This window comes from Brachycentrus maculatus, unplaced genomic scaffold (assembly GCF_059751285.1).
Source record: "Brachycentrus maculatus isolate JH-2025_06_01 unplaced genomic scaffold, ASM5975128v1 h1tg000782l, whole genome shotgun sequence".
Classification (NCBI taxonomy): domain Eukaryota; kingdom Metazoa; phylum Arthropoda; class Insecta; order Trichoptera; family Brachycentridae; genus Brachycentrus; species Brachycentrus maculatus.
Genome location: NW_028281510.1, coordinates 252643 through 274409, shown reverse-complemented (window position 1 = coordinate 274409; position 21767 = coordinate 252643). Strand labels below are relative to the sequence as shown.

General features: G+C 31.7%; 1 protein-coding gene across 1 annotated transcript; it reads right to left on the bottom strand.

Annotated features, from left to right (window-relative positions):
• Positions 1–7293: 7293 nt before the first annotated feature.
• LOC148300222 (WD repeat-containing protein 44-like) lies at positions 7294–20545 on the bottom strand. The gene is made up of 17 exons (XM_088275089.1): positions 20348–20545; positions 20120–20276; positions 19234–19388; positions 18831–18919; positions 17754–17879; positions 16568–16854; positions 15859–15988; positions 14084–14293; positions 12962–13142; positions 12232–12398; positions 11946–12069; positions 10478–10621; positions 9498–9699; positions 9282–9413; positions 8451–8849; positions 7705–8295; positions 7294–7571 (listed from the first exon to the last, which is right to left on the bottom strand). The coding sequence occupies exons 1-17, from the start codon at positions 20413–20415 to the stop codon at positions 7428–7430; spliced, it is 3306 nt and encodes a 1101-aa protein (XP_088131215.1). The 5' UTR covers positions 20416–20545; the 3' UTR covers positions 7294–7427.
• Positions 20546–21767: the final 1222 nt, after the last annotated feature.

Genomic DNA, 21767 nt, shown 5'->3' with positions numbered 1-21767 from the left:
CGATCGCTTTAAACTGGATAACATGAACACATTACTTAAATTTGAAAAGTTGTATAAACACCTACAGTATGTGACAGCACAATTGACATTTTCGGTGAAATAATTATGGGTGACATTTATGGAAGAGCAGTAAGTTAGCAGAAACATTTATTTATGTATGTGAGATTTTTCCCAAATTGTTACACAAACTAGGAAATATGCATATATTAAGGTTTCTGTCGACTAACCAATTTTAATCATAGATGCCACTTAAAGTCAAATGAAGTATATGTAAAACTTTTTTAAATTGTATAATGTAATGTCAATCACTATTGATCTACTCACTGGGAGAGTGCTGAATGTTACAAAGTGTATAAAGTGATAAGCTAAACCAGCCGACGACAGGTCGTAAGCCCTGTAAATATTCAATTCCCAACTCAATAAAATGCTTTTTTATCTATGTTGAGGTATTGATAAAATAAAATCAACAATATTTTGGTCATATATCATAAGTAAAGATGAGAATGCGGGTTTCCTTTTCTGTACGGTGTATGGATTTTTAATCCATTTTATAATAAATAAATTCATGTAAAATAAATGAAATACGAAGTTTGTATGTACAACAATTTTATTATATAATAATTAACTTTATGGCAACTTCCCATCATATATTAACTCTCTGTAATCGCGGCAAAAGGATTTATCATTTGTCTTTGAACTATAGTAATAACAAAAATTATACAGGAAAAATAAATAATTATTGACCAAAAACATAATTATGGACTTCATGAATAATGTCGGAAAATGTTAATTTTGAACAGTGTGTCTACTAAAATGTATTCGAATGACCTTTTTTTAATGATGGCTCTGAATGACCTTTTTTTAAACCCCTCAAAGGTATTCAATTCTTCATGTGCAATTCTTGATGATAGTTAGGTTAGGTAATTGAGCCGATATTTACCCCAAATGTGGATATATAACATATCTGATAAAGTTAATGACACAAACTGTCATTTTAGGTTTGCTAATCATTTGAGATAGTACATGGAATTATTAAAATGAAATCATGTTTTACGTGATAAACCGAAAAATATATAAATTATATAATTTATTATTTAATATTGGCCTTTACATGAGCATAGAAAATTATTTTATGGTACATGACTGAGGCACAATAGTATATATTTACTCCGTGACTAAAATAGAAATATATGAAAAAATATATTTCTATTTTAGTCTCAAAATAAAGTTAGATGTTTAATGATATATAAAATGACTTTTGTTAGTTCTAATGATCTGAGAAAATATTTAAATATGCATCATTAAAATCCACTCCGAGAGTAATGTTTAAAATACAAACCAAAAATACCATATTGGTTCGAACATAACCGGATGTTTTTCTTAAAAAATAAATAAACAAACATGAAAATTAACATTTGCGTTATATTCAACTCATTGAAATGTATGCATCCATGAAGAAAAATTGACAACATTTCAGCATCACATCATTAGGATTGAGTAAAGAGCATCAATATTCTCAAACACAAATAAGGATTGGTGACCAAACACCGTTTGACTTTAACTCATATTTAATTTATATGGTTACATTATAATCTGATTGCGTAATATTTGAGCCTGTACAATAATTTCACAAGTACAAGTTATTTCATGTGGTAATAAAAATAAATTACAGTTAATGGTAACATTTTAAAAAACTAACTTATTTTTTTAAAAACAAAAAATTCATTTATAAATTATTTTAAACTATATACATTGATTACAATTAGAACGAATATGTATATTTTGGCACTTTGATACTTCACATGCCTCATAAGCTTTTGAAATACCAAGTGATAATTTCTTTAATTACATATGTATTCAATTACTTTTGACGGTAATAAACCACCACTTGATGATTTTAAAATAATGGCTGAATTTATAACTGTCACAAAAAACACATAACATACATAGCATAGCAATATTACATATTTATATAGATGGGTATAATATATTCTTTGAATCTGAAAAAACTAATTAACTCACAACCTCTTTTGAAGATGTTGTTTTTTATTCAGTTTTTGGACTCAATCGCCCATCACTAGTTCATTAGCATTTCATTCATAAAACAAATTTTACAAATGAGATTTGTCATTTACACAATTACCGTGGTGATTACACACATGTGTGAGCACTTGAGGCCACAACAGAGAGCGGTGTTCACAGCATTTATGAGCTACTGGTACCTTAACTTTGAAATACAAAGTATTCAGATAGTAATAATTTTTCACATAAAAAGTGGCTTATTCTTCCATAAATGCCACAAGCAAGGCACACCGTTGTTGTCTTTGGTATTCACTGACATATGTGAGTACTCCAGGGATTGGGTAAAAAAAATTAGGTGAATATTTATACAATAATAATATTTATACATGAAACTTATTTATTTATTTTTTAAGCAGCGTAAGATTGCATTTGCATATGCATTTTTTTAAATAACATAATTAATGTGTTTCACAAATTTTAAGTTCTGCAGACAATGAAAAGTATATTGATTATACTACAGAAAAATGCAATGATTGTACAAAATTAAAAATAAATAACAAAAAAGGTTTAATCTATTGTATAAATATGGCAAAGATGTATATGAAATTATATTTCAAACGTACTAAAAGTAAACATCAATATTTTGGGAACGTAATAATACTTAGCTCGCAAAGTTCACACTTCTGTATGAAAATATAATATATCAAACAGCTATCATTTTAAATATAATTTATCATTACAATGTAATATGCCACAAATGATAGTAAAATATCAATAATATCTAAAAGCACCAAATCTTCCAAAAAGTATTTTCTATAAAAATAAAATAGATAATTATATACATCACCTAAAGTTAATATATATATTAGAATAAATTACTCTTAATGTTGCAATTTATATTCTTGACAAATAATCTTTATACGGGCGACAGGCAAAATATTGCCTTCTTATTTTTCGACAGCCATTGATAAAAACTGCTTTCGTATGTATAACTAGTGGTCAACTTAACAAACAACACATGTCATTGCATATTTTACTTTAAACTAAGTTGGTGTCATCGTAATGAAGTTCAAAGCTGGTGGATTAAGTTAGAAATGAACAAGTTTGCACGATTTCAAACCCTTTATCTCGGACCAGATTTTGTTTGGGAGGTAAACACAAAGTTCTCTATATACTGATCGAGATTTGGTTGGTGGTCGTAAAGAAAAAATAACACTCCAAAAACTAAATTGCAGATTCATGAAGTACAATAAAATAATTAGGAAACTATTTAATAAATATACTTGCAAGAAGAATGAATTAGCCTAATAATTGGTGATTTTTTTTCTGTTGAATAATCATAAATAAACTTGAAGTTAGGATTCCTTCTTCTCGTGGTCCTTATTTGCACGCAATGGTGCATAGGGCCCCACATCTGATCAATGCAGTGTTAATTTGATTGTTAGTCAAACTAAGGCAAAGTTATCAGTTCTGGGCTTGTAATCAAACAATAGTATCATTCGGTATTTATTATTTTTTTTAAGCAAAATATTTATTTTCTTACTGTATACACAAATATTGAAATTGAATGCTATTTTTGTAGGCCTAACCGACTCATTATTTAAAAAAAATCAAGTTGTTTAGATTGGGCTTAAATCTTTAAACTCTGGACTCAAGAGTCTTTGACACTAGGTACGGGACAACATCGGACTCATTTTACAAGATAAGTATATATTCCCTTATAGGGAGAGAATCTGAAAAACTCTATCAATTATCTCATATAAATTACATAAAATGATTTTTTCAATAATTTAATTATTTTTTATTAATAGCATAGCTATATTTAATAGCTTTAATAATATTTTTAAAAAATATGTTTTTTTTTTTCAGTTTGTTGAATGGGAAATATTTGATTTTTTTAGAAACATACAGTATCTACTCAATGAATTAGGGCCACCCATTATTTTTTAGAATACTCTGAAATCTTTTGGATTATTATATTTATTTTACATAAATACTTTAAGTTTTCTATTGACATCTAATATCATGTATATTACCTTCAATAATATGTAAAATATACCTGGATTATTTAAGCCTTTACAAAATTTCAAACCCTTTTTCTGAGAAAGGTCCCTAATTAGCACAGGTAGACAGATAGTTGAATGTTCGAAAAATAGTCCTATCTCATTTATTAGTGAAGTTTCTTGAGTTCTGGTTGTTGTTTTGTTCAGAGAGGTTATATAATTATCGTGTCTTGTGAAAAAAACTTAATTTTTAATTTTAGTTCATAAAGTATAATTTTTTTTTGTAAACACAAGTGTTTTTTTTGAAAAGGACAAAATGGGAAAAAGTAAAGACATTTCTGAGGAAAAAAAGTCTAGTGTTATAATGCTACTAAAATTAGAAATACTATATAATAGAGAAATTTCAAAAAAAGTAAACGTTTCTCGTCAAACAGTGGACAGAATATCAAAATCCATAAAAAATCAGTCACCCGCCACCAGCAATCGGCGAAAGAACTGTTGTAGGATTAGAAAAACAACACCGAGGACTGATCGAAAAATCGTTCAAAGTGCCTTAGAAAACCGTAGTGCATCAGCAAAAACATTAAAAATCAAATTGGAAGAAGAGGGTATAAATATATCGGTATCAACACTGAGGCGACGTCTTTACGAAGTAAATCTGAAATGCAGGCGCCCTGTAAAAGTACCAAAATTGACACCACGAATGAAAGCGGATCGATTAAAATGGTCCAGGCTACATCGAAATTACTCGGTAGATGATTGGAAAAAGGTATTTATTTAAATTGAATTTTCAACATATCATTTTAGTAAATAAACTTATATATTTGAATTAAACTTAAATTTTCATTATTTTTCAGGTCATCTTTAGTGATGAGTGCCGGTTAGAAGCCGTGACAGAGAGCCGTCGATTTGTCAGGAGAACACCAATGGAACGTTACAATGAGGCCTGTGTGGTAAAAGTTATCAAACACCCCCCTGCAACAATGATATGGTCATGTATTATTAACAATTTACCTGGGCCGTTGTTTTTCGTGGAAGGAACAATGAACCAAAATTCCTATAAGCAGGTCCTCGAACGAATTTTATTGCCCTTCTACCATACACTCGACCCAACAGAAGGTCCATACACCTTCATGCAGGATGGGGCACCTTGCCACCGGGCTAAATCAATAATAAAATTTTTGTCTAACAAAAATCTGCCTTTGCTCCCCTGGCCTGGAAATTCTCCGGACCTTAATCCTATAGAAAACGTATGGAGCATGTTATAAAATAAGGTATACTCATTTCCAAATCCGACAGTAGACTGTCTAAAAAAAATATTCAAAAAATTTGGTCAGAAGACGAAGAAACAAAAAACATGATAAAACAGTGCATTTTAAGTATGCCAAAAAGAATTGAGGCAGTTATTTCTGCCAAAGGTGGAAATACTAAATACTAACTATATTTATATGAAAATATATGCATAATTTAAGCGTAATAAAGTGTTCATGTGTAAATAAAATTCAATGTTGTTTTATTCAAGGTTTTCTCTGAGTTATTCCTGTTTGAATTGAGAAATTGCGCGAAATTCTGCGTGGCCCTAATTCATTGAGTAGATACTGTAGATGTGCGGACAGAAAAGTGTCTACGCATAAGATCAACATAATATTTATCGCATTTTTTATTAAGAAATTCTTTATCACGTAATTATTAGAAGAAACTTGCAAATCTCATTCAAATTAAGATTTGGAATATGTCCTGATAGTAAATAATAATTAAGATGTCACATTTAGGCAAATGGCTGCAGAAAATGGCTTAAAGACCATAGAAATTGCAGCTAATGATCATATGCTACACTTATTAATTATTTAAAAGCATTTATTACATACATGTTTAAAATAAATTTTCCCAACATATTTTTGGCCCCATTTTTCAAAATAGCAAAATTGAGTTACATTAATTTCTAACATGTTTTTTAAGCAGTATAGATATACATATAGCATTTTACAGATAGCTAAATATTTACATAGTGTTTTATTCTAAAAATCATACTTCATGATAAAGAAATTAAATATTTTTCTATGTATTAAAAACGTTACGTTACGCTGTATACATTGTAGTGAAAGCTTAGATCATAGTAAATGTGTTTGATTACTAGTCAGTGTAAGGATTTAAATAAGACTCAGTAAATGTCTCAAAAATAGTAAAACGTTTAAGAAATTTAAAAGACTCTTTGTAGCCAGGCGGATGATGTAATAATGATTTTTTTATAATTACAGTTTTCAGATAAACGCAAAAATGTTCATCTTAAAAAACTTTAAAACATATCTTATTTATATTTTAGCGAAGTTGAAGCTTTACAATATTGAAAAGGAGAAGTCTCAAGACTTTTTGATAGTGCCTTATCTCAACTGTGAAATTTATGAATACCTATCGTCAGAGTGACTAGTAACACCCTCTATCGCGATTATATGAAACCTACCTTGTAGGGATCGAAAAGAAGTAAAAAGCTCCCACAAGTTGTCCCATTTTTATTAAATAAATTATCTTTACTTATTCATTTACAGTCTCGCATTTTGTTTTGCTGATACATTTACTAAATGAGATGTAAAAATGTATGTATTTACAAATACTGAGTAATTGTAAACTCTACCGCAGCACACACCAAACAGTGTGAAAATGGCAATGATTTTATTCACACATTGAAAAGAGAAAAATACAAATCAACGTTAAGTTATTAGATAAATTATACGCAATTGTTGTTATTTATTTTGTCTTTTTCAATCTTATATGCAGAAATGAAAGCTAAGAAAAAATCTACATAAGCATTGGCAACTGACCCTGGTGATTATCAAATTCGAAGGATCAAATCTATTAAAAATTAAAAACAAAAATATGTGAAATAACTGGATGAAATGATTTTAATACATATGTTTTTTTTTATATTGCATAGTAAATTGGGTAACATTGGCAACATCATCATAAATCTTAAGAAAATTTAATTGTTTTAAATATGTTTTGCAAAAAAAAGGTTTATTTATATATTTAATAAATTCTACATATGTATGTCTTTTGCACTTTACAGGGTTGTAATTAATAAAGATAAAAGGTTTTTTAAGTAGATACTGCAAAAAAAAAACATATAGTCTTGCAACTATACATTTAAATATATTTTTTTTCTTAAATTAGATGAAAATAAACTTTTTGTGTGACAGTTTAAAAAATACATTAAGTCATCAAGACAGTGAATAATTTAAAAAAAAAACAAAAAAATATTTTTTGCAATATTATTCCAGATTGTATTAGGGAAATCAAAATTTCCCAATGCAATACATTTCGATTTTGTTCAATGTTACCCAGAAGTTTAAAGTTCTCCAGATTGGTTGTACTACTTAAAGTTACTAAAATTGTTGATGATGACGGTTAAGCCAGAGCAGAGGCTGGCAATGAGCTGTGTTTCGGTTTGGTTTTGTTAACAAAGACCTTAATGCACCCGTTGAAATCGGCGCTCACTAAAACATGTCCGCCGCAACCCTTAGTATGCTGCTCTACCATGGGGTCTTCCACCTAGAGAGAAACATTAAAAAAATTAACAAGAGACAAAACATTTTTCGTGAAAGAGCAGTGTATAAGAATGATACATTTGATTGAAAATGATCAGTTTGAGTCAAAGAAAGGACTGGATTATAAAAAGCCTTACTTTATCTGGGTCGGTGACAGATGGTTCCGTTCCCTTGGCGGCTTGTTCCCTTTCTTCAATCATCCGGATGATATTATCCGGATTAGGAGCGAACACAGCGCAAGTCACCACAGCATTGTGCGCTTTGATTCCCTCCCAAAAATCATTCCGATCTCTTCTGACAGAACTGAACTTGGAATAGTCATGATGAGTTTTCCAAATGTAAATGCATTGGTTTTCTGATCCGCTGACGATGTACTTTCCGTCGTGACTAAAAGACGCTTTAATCTGGCTGGAAACATTGACATAACCTTTGTATTTACAAGAAAGACTCAGATCTCTTAAATCGTAGAGTCTGATCCGGCTGTCGTTCGATGTAACCAAAATCTTATCTTCTCCTGGCATCGGTTCGATTCCGCTTATCTTTCTTCCGGTGGAATTTTTACCTCTCGTCGATCTCACATCTATTTGTGTGTGGTATTTTAATTGATCTGTGGTGTAAAAAATGCATCGGCCATCGTACGATCCGACAACCGCGAACTTGCCATTTTGACAAAAGTTTGCTGCGGTAATAAGTTTTGATTGACCATCTACTTCATTCCACACAGCCACCTACGAAAGAAAAAAAGAGTAATATAATAATGAAAAAATTTAGATGATTTTATGAAGTTTTTTTTATTTTTACGAATTAAAGATACCTGACAATTTCTAAGTGAGAATGGTAATACTGCATTTTAAATGGCAAGATAAAATAATGACGTTCATACCTTTTTATCTGGAATGTTCCAAAGTCTCAACTTTCCATCTAAGCTTCCAGAGAGGAAATACCGGTCATCCCTCGGATGGAAGACTATAGCAGTAACAAAATCTATATGCTGGAAGCAGCACAAACACTCCTTACGAGAAATATGCCAGAGCCGGACAGTCTTATCCATAGAACTCGACAACACAAAGTAGTTTTTAGACCACGAAACGTCTAACAAGTCCGACGTGTGTCCCGTGTATGTGCAGAATGGTCTCGGCATGAATGGAGTGTTCGGAGCGTCATTTTGGTTCATGTGATTGTTAGAGTCTTCGGCAGAATGAACCGAGTGATGTGATACCAAAGATTCTTGAGACGGAGTGGGTGAAGCCTTTTGATCTGCATTGTATTTGGTGCGCATATCCTGAAATAAAGAAAATATCATCATATTATGTGTGTGCTCCCAAAATATGCTTAGTCATGATTTTTTGGAAATATAATATCTCTTCACAAAATGAGAGAGTACAAAGAACATGTTAACAGATTTACAAGAACTGAGTAACAAGTACATTTTTCTATTATTAAATGGTGAGAGGTGATGGGGAGAATAAACAAGTGATTTGAAAAGTTAAATAAATAGTAATTTAAATTTAGATAAAACCGATGTTTGAAGACTACTAAAACTTGGTTAATTTATGGTAATATGAAAAAAAAGTAAACAAAAAAAGAAAAAGAAAAACTCACTCAGATAGAGATCGGTTCACAAGAACTCACTCAATGAGCTAACCGTTAAATACATAATATACTTTTAAAAATGACAAATAAATCAAGTTTTAAAAGTGATAGATAAACATACTTGAAAGAATGAATAAGCATCTCTGACAACCCAAATTCGGAGCACTTTATCTTGTCCCGCAGTCGCTAATAATCTGCCACACTGAGAAAATTTCATACACCAAACAGGCCCAACGTGCTCACCAGAAAACTCCTGCAACAAAAGTGATTATTTTCAAACTCAAATAATCTCAAAAATTGCTAATATTTTCATTAAATTGAAGGCGTTTGAACAAACTTGGACGTGGCGGACGCAGCCGTCGAAATCATAAGGCCCTTTATGAGAGTTGGATGCTTTTAGTTTGATGTTCTGCTCTCCGCGGACCTCATCGACAATATCGGCGACATCTTCCTTGTGTCTGGCGTGTGACACTTCTTGAGCGATGGATTTGGCCTTGTCCATTGTCTTCTTGACAGTGGAACCTAGGAATCTTTTCAATCTAGAATTTCACACAAAATTAGCAATGTTGGAGTTGTATATGTGAATAATTTATTAATAAAAAATAAAAAAATTGTTGTCAGTCTTTATTACTTTACTTGGAATTATTGGTGAAATATATTTTCAAATTATGTGTTGTATGAAGAAAATCCTTAACCTTTCCGGGAGTATGGACATAAATAAACGTTGGTGCAAAATTTCCTCAAAGGAGTATCAACGTTAATGAACGTCAAAGTCCGTCTGTCATTTGTACATATAGCAATTTCATGGCATATTTCAAAGAGATGTTTTATTTATTTTTTCTTTTAACAAAATTTCTATTTTCATAATGCATATATTTATTTCATTAATAGATTCGGCAGTCACTTCGTGGTAAAATCTATACATTTTTAATTAACGTTTTACATAGTAAATACCACTATTTCTTAAAATACACTGTGACACGTGTTTCGATGCATTCCGCATCATTTTACGGTGTTTGAAAATGATGTGGAATGCATCGAAACACGTGTCACAGTGGATTTTAAGAAATAGTGGTATTTACTAAGTAAAACATTTATTAAAAATACATATATTTCGTAATTTGTATTTATTTATTTTTTATGTAAATAGAACCCACTCTCCAGCGAAAGTCAGATATCAATTAGTGTACTCCCGGAAATGTCAAAGAGATCAACGTTTTTTTTTTATCATTGTAATAAAATCTAATTTATCATTATTCAAAGCGACAAACTTTGACTGTTTTAGAATCTGTTATTATTGCTGGAATAGCCACTTACTTAGCGGTCTTTCTTCTCAGGCCTCCAGGCGCATGGTCATCTGCACCTTCAGAGGCTGCAGCACTCCTCCCCACCCCGTCTGCCCCCTCTCCCACAGACACTCCGCATGATCGTCCCACACTCATTGTGTCATCATCTGACTCTCTGTAAGACAAATCATCGCATCATTAACACACTGTTTGCGGGAAACGCTTAATTGTGTCTTTTACATACTGTTGGTAGAGAGTGGGAGGCGTTTATAAGTGTTTTATTTATTTACTTTTGGTACAGCGCGAAGGATGTTAAAAGAATTGTACCGATCAGAATTGGGTTTGCGGTTACTTGTGATTAGTATACGACTTTAACCCTTCACTGCATGACTTTTTTTGTCACTGCATGACTGCATTGACAGTTCGTCTTCGAGAGACAAGTGAAGTTATTATTTTGACGTTCATAGCGCGTCTTTTGGCTAAATTATGAACTATATACGTGAGTTATGAATGTATCTAATCAGTAACAACAAAGAATGGTTGCTTATATTTTTAAAGAATGTTTTAACACTAACTTTTGGTTATGTAACAAATTTGATACACTATGCAGTGAAGGGTTAATTAGTATACTAATTATGATTAGGGTTAATGAAAAAGCTGCCCGTCAACAATGTGTTAAATGACCTAGACCAGGATCACTCCTCGCCAACAGCAGTAGGCCATCCACAATGACGAGAAGCTCAACAAGCTGCTCTCTGGCGTGACCATCGCAGTGGATATCAATCAGGAAGGTGTCCTGCCTAACATTTTGGCCATGCTCCAGCCCAAGAAAACCGAGGTGTAATAATATGTCCGCTCTTTTTTTTCTTGCCTACTCGGTACCCCGAAACCGATTGGTGAGGTTTATTTCCCTTTAATTTATCAACTACCATATCATCAGCGTTTTTATAAGCGCCTTTGAAATAGTATTTAATGAAAATGGCACTATATATATTTTCCAAAACTGTAATTATGATTAAATCAGTTACTAATGTTTTATAATAATCACACTGGATGTTCATGGCATCAACAAAATAAATCATTTGAAATTAAATAATTGAAACTTTGATGTTTCCATATGAATTTGTTAAATAATTAGGTCTTCTTTTGTATTGTCATCTTATATAAAAAAATACTATTTTTGCTAGTCGGAGCAACCATTTGACTTTGTCCACTTTCTTGTATCATTGATATATATTTTTATAGTAACACAATTTTTATTTTTAATTTGGAATGAATTTTTCCATTACAAATAAACATTTGCAAAAGTGTATGATACAAGATATTGCAAAAGGTAAAATATTAATTTTTACCAGGAAAAATCAGTAACGTGTCCTTGCAGCATTGGCAACAGTGTATCATTACCAATTCTATTGCTTTTTTCTCGATTCCTGACCTACATATTTTATGTTTAAATTCATATCTATATTTATGAGACAAAAAACTCTTTTGATATTTACCTTTGCTTTTCAAATAATGAAGAAGTGCTAACATATTCTGAAGTAAGTCTCATAATGTGCAAGCTCAATGGATTGATGCATTGGGGTAGTTTGTCTTCTGCAATACTTAAAGGTACTCTTTCACCTGGAAAACATAACGACACACTTTCACTCATAACTACCAAACAATTATTAACATAATTTGTGATGGTCTCCACTATTTATGACAATGAAAAATGATAAAATAATTGATTCAATGAGAGGAAATGATATTTTTATGCAAAACACATATCTAAGGATTACCCACCTGTATCTAAGTTTAACACTGTGACTTGCTCTAATATTTCCATATCAGTCAATTGTTTTCCGGAGTCAGTTCTTGTCCTCACATACATATTGAGTTGCTTTAATAAATCTTCATCTCCAGCGGATTTTCTTCTATCTCTGAAATTTCTTTCCACACTATAAGCACTTCTGTAAATGAAAAAAGTACACTAAAAAATATCTAAAATTTGAATGTCAGAGCACTATTGTAAACTAAGAAAAGGTTCAGCAAAATTCCACTGTTGGAAATTGATACTTGATAGATATACAGAACAGAATCTCGATTATCCGACTTAAACCGGCCGCGGTAAGGTTGGATAACATGGAAAATGTGTTAATTTTATTTGCACATCCAAAACTTTTCAAATATGTTCATGTAACATAACTGAATTTAACAAACTAAAACATCAAAATGTACTTATGACAAAAGAGTTACGTAAGCACTGAGGACTGAGGACTGTCGCTTGGCGCGCGAATATACTACGTGCAGTCGGGTAAAGGAAAGGGGCATTGCCCCGGTAGGTCGGATAAATTGGGAAATCGGATAACCGAAGGTCAGATAACCGAGACTTTACTACACAACAATGAAAACAATTAAATTATCTTTATTCATATTCATTTGACAAATAAATTAAATAAAATAATTAGTGTTTAATTTTAATAAAATAAATATTAAGTTCAATAAAAAAATAATGGTTAGCGAATAAACAAACCTATGCGGAGCTCCTAAGCTTGAGTGACCCATATTACCGGTGAAAATATTATGGCCGCCATTTCCATCTGCTCCGGATTTTAGCAATTCATTTTTCAATTTCTCAATACGTTCCAATTCTTCTTGAGATGGACCAGATGCCTTGGCTTTTTCTTCGTCCTGAGGTTTCACCACATATTGCCCTAATGAAGTATAAAATTTCGTCATTTAAAGTGGTCATGTACGCCAAATTTCTTGCGCGATATATTTACATATAAGGTTAATTTGCAAGAACAACGTCTTATTAAAAAAATTGGAGCTTTAAAGTGAGGATTTTATGTGTTTTGGCAAAAAACACAGCTTTGCCATGTGATATTAAAATGCCATATAGCACGTTCATTTTATTTGAACTATGGTAGATGTTCATGAAGGAAATTTTATATGAAATTTGTTTCTAAATTAATAAAGAAGATTTTCATAGATCATATAGCATATTTAGCTACATGAATTAATGACAGTATTGTTATTACTGACATTTGAAAGTGATCACGAGCTATTTGTTGTCCCCATATAATTTTTTGTTATCTGTTAAGTAAATTTTAATCATTAATATAATAACACCTATCCCTGATTGTTATACATGTTATTCAAATGTTACATAACTTGTAGTTTTAGAAAAAATATCACCTGGTACAAATGTCTACTTTTAAAAATCAATTACAAAAGAAATTAAAATTAATATATTTAAAAATATATATTCATTGTATTTTTTATTTCAATTTAAATCTCCCAAGAAAGGACTTAATCAAAGATTCCATCAAATTATTCTAAAATATTTAGCAATGTGACCACTTAACAACGTTATGGAGCTTTATATATGTCTCAAGAAAAATCACCAATTTTGATTTGTGATGTTGTTCTAGCAAATGAGTGATATATAACATTTCAAAGCCAAAGACAAGCAAAGATTTCACAAATTAAAAACATTAAGCATAATTGCGTAAAACCCTTAATATGGTAAACCAAGCAGCGTTTTGACAGCACCAGTTGTACAAAACCAACACCAACACAATAAAATAGGATATGAAATGTGGACTCAATGCCAATTTTTTTAGAGAACAACATGAATATTGCATGGAGTAACCTTTGACTGCTGATCTAATGTCAAGCGAGGGTCCCTTCACCGAGGAGGTTCCACTATGCTGGCTGTGTATGGACTTGATGGTGCTACTTCTAGAAGAGGCTTCGCTCTTGCTCAATTTGTCTACCGGAGATGAACGATAATCGCTGCCAAATGAATTATTTCTCGCTCCGAAACCACCACTCACAAATGATTCTTTCGATGAATTGACAACTACAAGTATGAAAATATGAAATTAAATTAAATAAAAAAAAAAAATAATGATCATAGAACAACGACACAGATGAATATTATCAAGTTAACAGAAGAAAAGTTGAAAGATTTTTCTTGTAAAATCCTAAATCAGAGCCGCTGTAAGAATCGCTCTGTATTGTATCAAGAAGAAATCAAGAAAAATATAATTGTTTTAATATCATAAGTTGATACTTTTGGCATTTTAAATTTTTTCCAACTCTTATCTGCGACCAAAGGAGCATAAGTTACTGCATTGTATTGACACAATGTTTTCTTGATTGTTGATTATATGAAGGTAAGGTGATCAGTGGTGCGCTTCGGGCACCAGTCTAGGGTGATACTAAATAAAAATTGCAGTGAAAAATTACTTTTTTTTATTTTGATCCCTCCTTCTGGGATTTTGGTCCCATTCGCAACCTCCATTGTCTAAAATGATTTAGTGATTAAATTATATCAGTAAAATTAATTTACTAAACAAAACTTCTATGTAAATGTTCGTAGAAATTTAAATACTTTTTTATTTTTTTAAAGGCATAACTCTGATTGAGTAACTGATACTTTAATTCACTAATCAATGGGTCAATACTATTAACCCGCCAATTAAATTACCCTTTTTAAATAAGATTAAAAATGTAATATTTTGAGAATATTCAAACCATTGTACACAGATCCTAGATATATGACCCTTGGGGTATTTTCATCAAGATTTTCATGGATATCTCAATGGAGGCAAGAATTTTTTTTTTCACATTGCGCACTCTAATATTAATCCCTTTTCCCATAACTCAACATCAAGTTTGATTTTTTTATCTACAATTTCTTAAGTCACAAAGGACAACATGGTTCATTTGTTGTCATATGGTTCATACATGTTTCAAAAATCAAAGTAATATAAATGTTTAATCATGGGCACAATAGTGAATGTTACATATTGTATTAAAGCACTAAGGACGAGTGTTTTTTACACCTGCGGACCGCTGGCGACGGGATTCGATAATTGTGTATGTATAGTTAAGACTTTAATAAAGAGATTGGTACATAATATTCATATAAAAACATTAAATAATTCCTTTTTTCCTGATTTTGAAATGAGGCCGGCGCAGGAGGTAAAAATACCCTTCACGTTCTTAAGCATCAATCGACCGAACGGGTAGAAATACCTTTCCCGTCCATAGTGTGCCCAGATTTACACATATTCTTTTCTCTTTAAACTTATTCACCTCTGTTGAGATGTCCATAAAAATCTAGATTATATTGGATTGTAAAGTCAATCTGTTGTAGAAAAAATACACAAACACATAAAATAAATGCATTGGGTCTATAAAGTGTTGGATGTCTTTATCATTACCATAACGGCTGTCCAAACTTAAAACACAGTAGGGGACATTTTTTTTGAAAAACGTTGTTTTGCATTTTTGGACTAAGTAGATTCTACTCAATCCAAAAAATCAAAAAAACGATTTTCAAAAAAAATGTCCCTTACTGTGTTTTAAGTTTGGACAGCCGGTAAGTGCATGCAAATGTATGAGTAATTCAATATTTACCTTTCTTGTCAGATAGATCAGTGTTGTCTAAGTCGAGAGAGTTCTGAAATTCTCTCGTGAGAGATTCAATTGTACTTGCCGGGCTTGGTAATAGACCCATGGGATTTAGAATCTCACTTAAAGATGGTGGCTGAAAATAAAAATATTAGCTGAAAAATACATATGCACTACCGATTTCATATTTGAACATTATCTGATATTAGACATATTTAGAAATTTAAATTGAAAATATTCCTCTTTTTATCCCTCGAAAATATTGCTTATGTGTAAGAGTATGACGATTTTGTCAAAAAGTTTCTGGTAGTTAAGTTAACACTTTTACTGTTTTTGGGTCTAATTTTCCATTTATTATTGATGGTTTCAAGTGATTTTTCACTCTATTATTTATTCAATATGTATTACCCTGGACTGGTACCTGAATCAGAGGGCTGATATCCTTTCCATGTGTCAATGTAAAATAACACTGTGTTTTATGATGCAGTGCCCTATGCACCATCGGGTGCGGATAAGGGTTTTGAATTTTGGATTGAATGAACTGAATTGAATACCTGAAGCGGAGGACTGATCACCTTTCCTTCATGTGTCAACGATCAACATTGCATTTATATAATGCCTTTTGCACCATCTGGTGCGGGTGAGGGTTGAAGAAGATGAAGAAGATCGGGTTAAGATATACACTATATTCCGAACAATAAATCTCCACACTAACCTTCATGTTCAAATTTGCCAAGGTCGGCTTCTCGACCACGCTGATTTTGGTGCCCCCGCGTGGATCAGAGAGTGCCTGATCGGCGTCCGGAGAGCTGAGGGATTGCGAAGCTGCCACTCGTATTTTCTTTTTCTTTCTGGGAGGAGCCACGGGCAACTGTGGCTCCACTTGCCTCACCGTGTTCCCGAGTTGCGACATGGACACTATAGACTGTTCGGATCCTGCCACACGAGAGTGTTTAAGGCTATTTGCTTTCGTGCTAGCAATCACATCTGGTTCTTGCAAAACTTCAACAAATTAACAAGGTTAACATTGCGGCAAATGTAAATTTACTTACTCATTGATAATACAGGACAACATATTTTCCTATTTTTAAGTTTTTCTCACCTAATTTAGAGATGCTGATAATGAAAATTGAATTTGTTTTGCAATTGGCGGGAATCTAACCCGCGATGTCAATTTTACAGTCGGGCGTTAACCCAACTACTCCACGATATCTGCCATGATCAGAAGTTAGTTTTTGCTTATAAGGGCAGTTTATTAAAGATATTATTTTAAAAGCAAAATTATAAATGAAAACATGATTTTTATACATTTATAGAAACATCATGACAATTGTAAAAGTATGTTTAGTTAATCTATAAATTTAAAACAGTATTCTGAACATTTCAAAAGATTACGTTATTTTACTCATTTCAATAATGAGTTTGTTCATTCAAAATTTTATTGTACCTCTAAAATTCCAAGGTTCCTTCATATTATAATTAATAAAAAGGATATTTCATCATATGTCTAAGATAATTGTGTTATAATGTCGATAAGACAAGTTTTGATTTCCATTGTCAAGCAAAATATTAACATTTTACAAGTTATTTGTTTAAAAAATCTATGATAAAATGTAGCAAATAGAAGCAGAGGAAGACCGAGGAACTTGGCATGATCAAGTATTTTGAATACTCGAAAGTGGTCAGGTCTGGAGACGGAACAATCGGCGTGTATGAGGGGATGCATAAATATGGAAGAGACAAAGATTGTTTGTAGACAAATTGGTGTGGCGTTCTGTCCTTTTTGCCTATCCCTGCGGAGAACCTTGTCATTCTAAGGATACGACAAAAACGAATGATCTATTGATTTATATTATGAGGCAATTTGTCTAAAATATAATAATCCATTATTTGAATCTCACCTATGGTCTCACCTATATCTTGAAGTCTCTCCTCATTTTCTGCATTCTCTAGAAGTTCTCTCGAATTATTGGTAGTTGTTGACGTTAATCCTGCCCCCAAATGGCTGTCACGTCCTAAACTTATACCTAGAATGTAAAATGTGGTGAAACTTATTCATTTTATATTCAGAATAGTTTTTAACCCTCTCTTACATTAAGCTCTCATATGAGATTTAAAAAAAGCTTTGTTTAAAGTGTCTCCAGATTGTAAGAAAAAGTATTAAATTGTTAAAAAAAAAAGTACTTAAAAGTAATTGTTAAAATTGACTCTGAAGACCTATCCACTTATTAATTTCCCTCTTCTCTACTGAACATTTTAATGACTTGAGATTTTATTATATGGCGATAGAATAAAATCTATGAGTACCTTGTGGTACTCATAGGTTTTATTCTATGAGTACCACAAGGTATTCATAAATTATGTAATAGAAATATTAGTATACATATAAACACACATAACTATCCGAAAGTAACTAAATGAATTTTTCTCGCTTTCAAAATTGAATAGTCCTCAATTACTTCTTCAAAGGATAATTATATCATTTCGTCAGCTCCTCATATAAAATGTGATTTTTATAAAATACATCGATTTTAATTTTTGACCAAGTTAATTTTCTACTTTTAACTTTCTTTAGATTTGTTTTGTTTTGTTCTTTACTATACTAATAGTGTTAAAAGTCAATAAAAGCACTTTAAATATAAACATCATGCTGCGTTTTATTCTAACCTACCTATCACATTCATGAGTATATCTTTTAGAACCATGAAGATATCCTAAGGCCATATCGTAGTATATATAGTCATATCCTAAGGCCATATCCATAAGATAGAAAAGGGCCATGTCGACCAAGTTTAATAGTAGTTTTATACAGAGCGCATAGCCAACGGACAGAATGACACTTTAAAGATGGGTATGCAGTGTCAGCCACCGGTGGCCGACACCGAGGTATTCCAATTGGGCCGTGATAAGGCGATCAACAAGTTAAGCTTGTACGTAAACCAACATTGAATATGATTTATTTTATGTATTGTACATACCGGACGGGTCAACAGTTCCACCAAGTATACGACCAATTCTCCCAAGTGATGTTAAACTTTGTAAACTCATTGTATCGTGTTCTATTATCCTGTAAGAATAAGTAACCAATATAAAACCATCCTTTAAAACGCTAAATGTACACCTAATTCTGTTTCTACACATTATTTTTTAAATGATTTTAATATAAATCAATTGTAAAAAAAAACAATTATCTTTCTTGACACAATTTGATTGATACTTCATAAAAAAAAAATTATTCATTTGTGTCAAAAAATTGTGTATATTATCTGTTGACTTCATGTTTAAAATCTTATTCCAGTTGATTATACATAGATTAATCAGTTATTTTTGTTATGTAGTTTATGGTATTTTTATTATATGTGTAATACTTATGCAAAGTACCTAAAAGGGTGTGCAGTTTTAGAAGTAGCCAGAAAGACTCCTTCTGCGGAACTGTTTTGAGAGTCAGGAGTCGAATTGACCGAGGGTCCACAATCATCATCCTCTGTTTGCATGAATTGTCGGAGTTCACGAAATCTTCGTCTTCCTTGACCCACCTATATGCAGAATATGACAAATAATTCAGTGATATGTTATGACAAAACATTGGATTACACTCCCCTAAAGCCTCTATTAGAGTCTTGTCTGCAGGTAGGATAGTAAGGATAGAACATGCTATTCGAAAAATAACATAAATACATAATAAAAGTGGATGATATCTAAAAATTTACTAAACAATATTTTTTGCATATACCAATGTTTTGGGTATCGAAGGGAATTTCAATATCTAAAACAATAAAAAAAGACCAAGTTCCCGTAGAGCAAAAAAAAAGGTATCTGCGTAGCACAATCAGAGAATCCGGATGCACTAGTGGAATAAAGACTGCAATGAGTATGGCTAAACAGGCATTCAATAAGAAAATATCACTTTTCACTGTCCGAACAACAAAATAAATTAAGAAAAAATTCAATAAAATATGTCTGGAGTATAGCCCTCTATGGTGGAGAAACCTGGACAGAGACTGAGAGGGATAGACAATGATTAGAAATGTTTGAGTTGTGGTATTGGAGAAGGATGGAAAGAGTTGTAAATTAAGAATTTTTAAGAAGAATGGAACAAAAGTAGAACTGGGCAGGTCATGTGGCACATATGTCTGAGGATAGATGGACAATAATAGAGAGGAAATAAAAGGAAGAGGAAGACCAAGGAGTTATGTGGGGCAGTTAAGGTGCTATATATTTATAATATACTGTGTATTTCCTAAGCAATAAATAAATAACAACTTACATTTTTTTCTGGTGTTAAGTCTACTGCATCTTTGACTTCGGTAACCAAGTCATGGGTTGTTTTCGTTGACGCCGGAACAACAAACTCATTATTTTTAGTATTTTCCGATTGCTGAGTAACAGCATTTGTCTGCTCTTGCTTATGGGTACCAGATTTTCTAAAATAATAAACAAGATGTCAAACTCCGTCTAAATCGCGACAGAAATTTTAATTGCAATCTCGACTTACGTGTTGATTTTAGATGGCGTTATTTCCTCAGCATCGAAAAATTCATCGGAATCGCTACTGTGAGGCATTGTGTTATTATTTGAAATATGTTTTTAAAGGAAAATAAATGTAAAGAACCCGATGGCTTGTCAAAAATTACAAATGTCAAAGATGATTCGTAGGCGGAACTGTCATGTCAATATGAAATTTTTCTTCTTCTTTTTATTAGCGGTCGCGTAAAATATTTTCGGATATTTTTGTTTATAGAAAGTTTGGTAAAAAGTAAGAACCAAAATTTACAGTTTGCTTATTACAATTGTAGGGATGGGCTGGGAAATGGAAGTTGTTTCACTCTTATATTTATTTAATACATCCCTGGACTGGTCCCTGAAGCGCAGGAGAAATGTAAGTAAAGATCAAAATAACATTGCGTCAATACGATGCAATGCTATATGCACCGTTGGGTGTGGACGGTGTGGATAAGGGTTAGAAGAAAAAGAAGAATGTTACATGACGAAATAAAATCTTATGATTTTTCCCAAAATATAAATTGTAATTTTTATTTATTTATTGATTATAGCTACAAGAGTTTTTTTATATAATTCAATACATTTTCAAACATTTCTACTGTGCAATTTTAAAATTAATTAGGCTGTTCATTCCAATAAAAAGACTTAGCTCTTGTACTTGGAGAGGGACTTACACTTGTTATTTATTGTTTATGTTTGTGAGTGATATAATTTATTTTATTGGTACTTTTTCATTGTGTTTTTTTTTTATTATTTTATTTTGTGTTTGTTTTTGGATTAACATGTAAATGTACATATATATAATAGTAATGTTGAACATAAAAAGTTTATCTCTTCACGTGTGGCGTGCAGAAACTGGTAATGAAACTTTTCAAACGGTTGACGCCTAGAATTTTTTTTTTCACATAAATCCTGTTTAAAAAAAAAACAAACTTTGATGTTATTTCATGAAGTATTTTTCTTGGACATCAACATCCAAAATTGTTATGAATAGTGAAAAGGATACTGCATTGGATTGATACAATGTTAACATGAATCATATGCATATTAAAGATAGCCACTGAAATAGTAACTGAAACGTCGGTGGAAGGAATACGGTTTTTTACAAAAATATTTCTATGACCGTGAAGAAGCGAGTGTTTTTGCCTTGAATGAATCAATGAACTCATGAATTACATGAAATTATGGTAACTTTTAACATAAATAGTAAATCCACTCACGAGTAGGCATAGGCTATGAAACTTAAAAAGTTGAAGCCTGAGTAGGGTCATGATAAGCGGTGTTGCATAAGCCGTAGCTAGATTTCAGAGTCACTTGGACGTTAGGTAATTAAAAAAAAAAGACCGTGAAGATTTACATAAACATTTAATCCCTTGAAAATCACAATTGATAGATCAGATTTCGTAAATAAC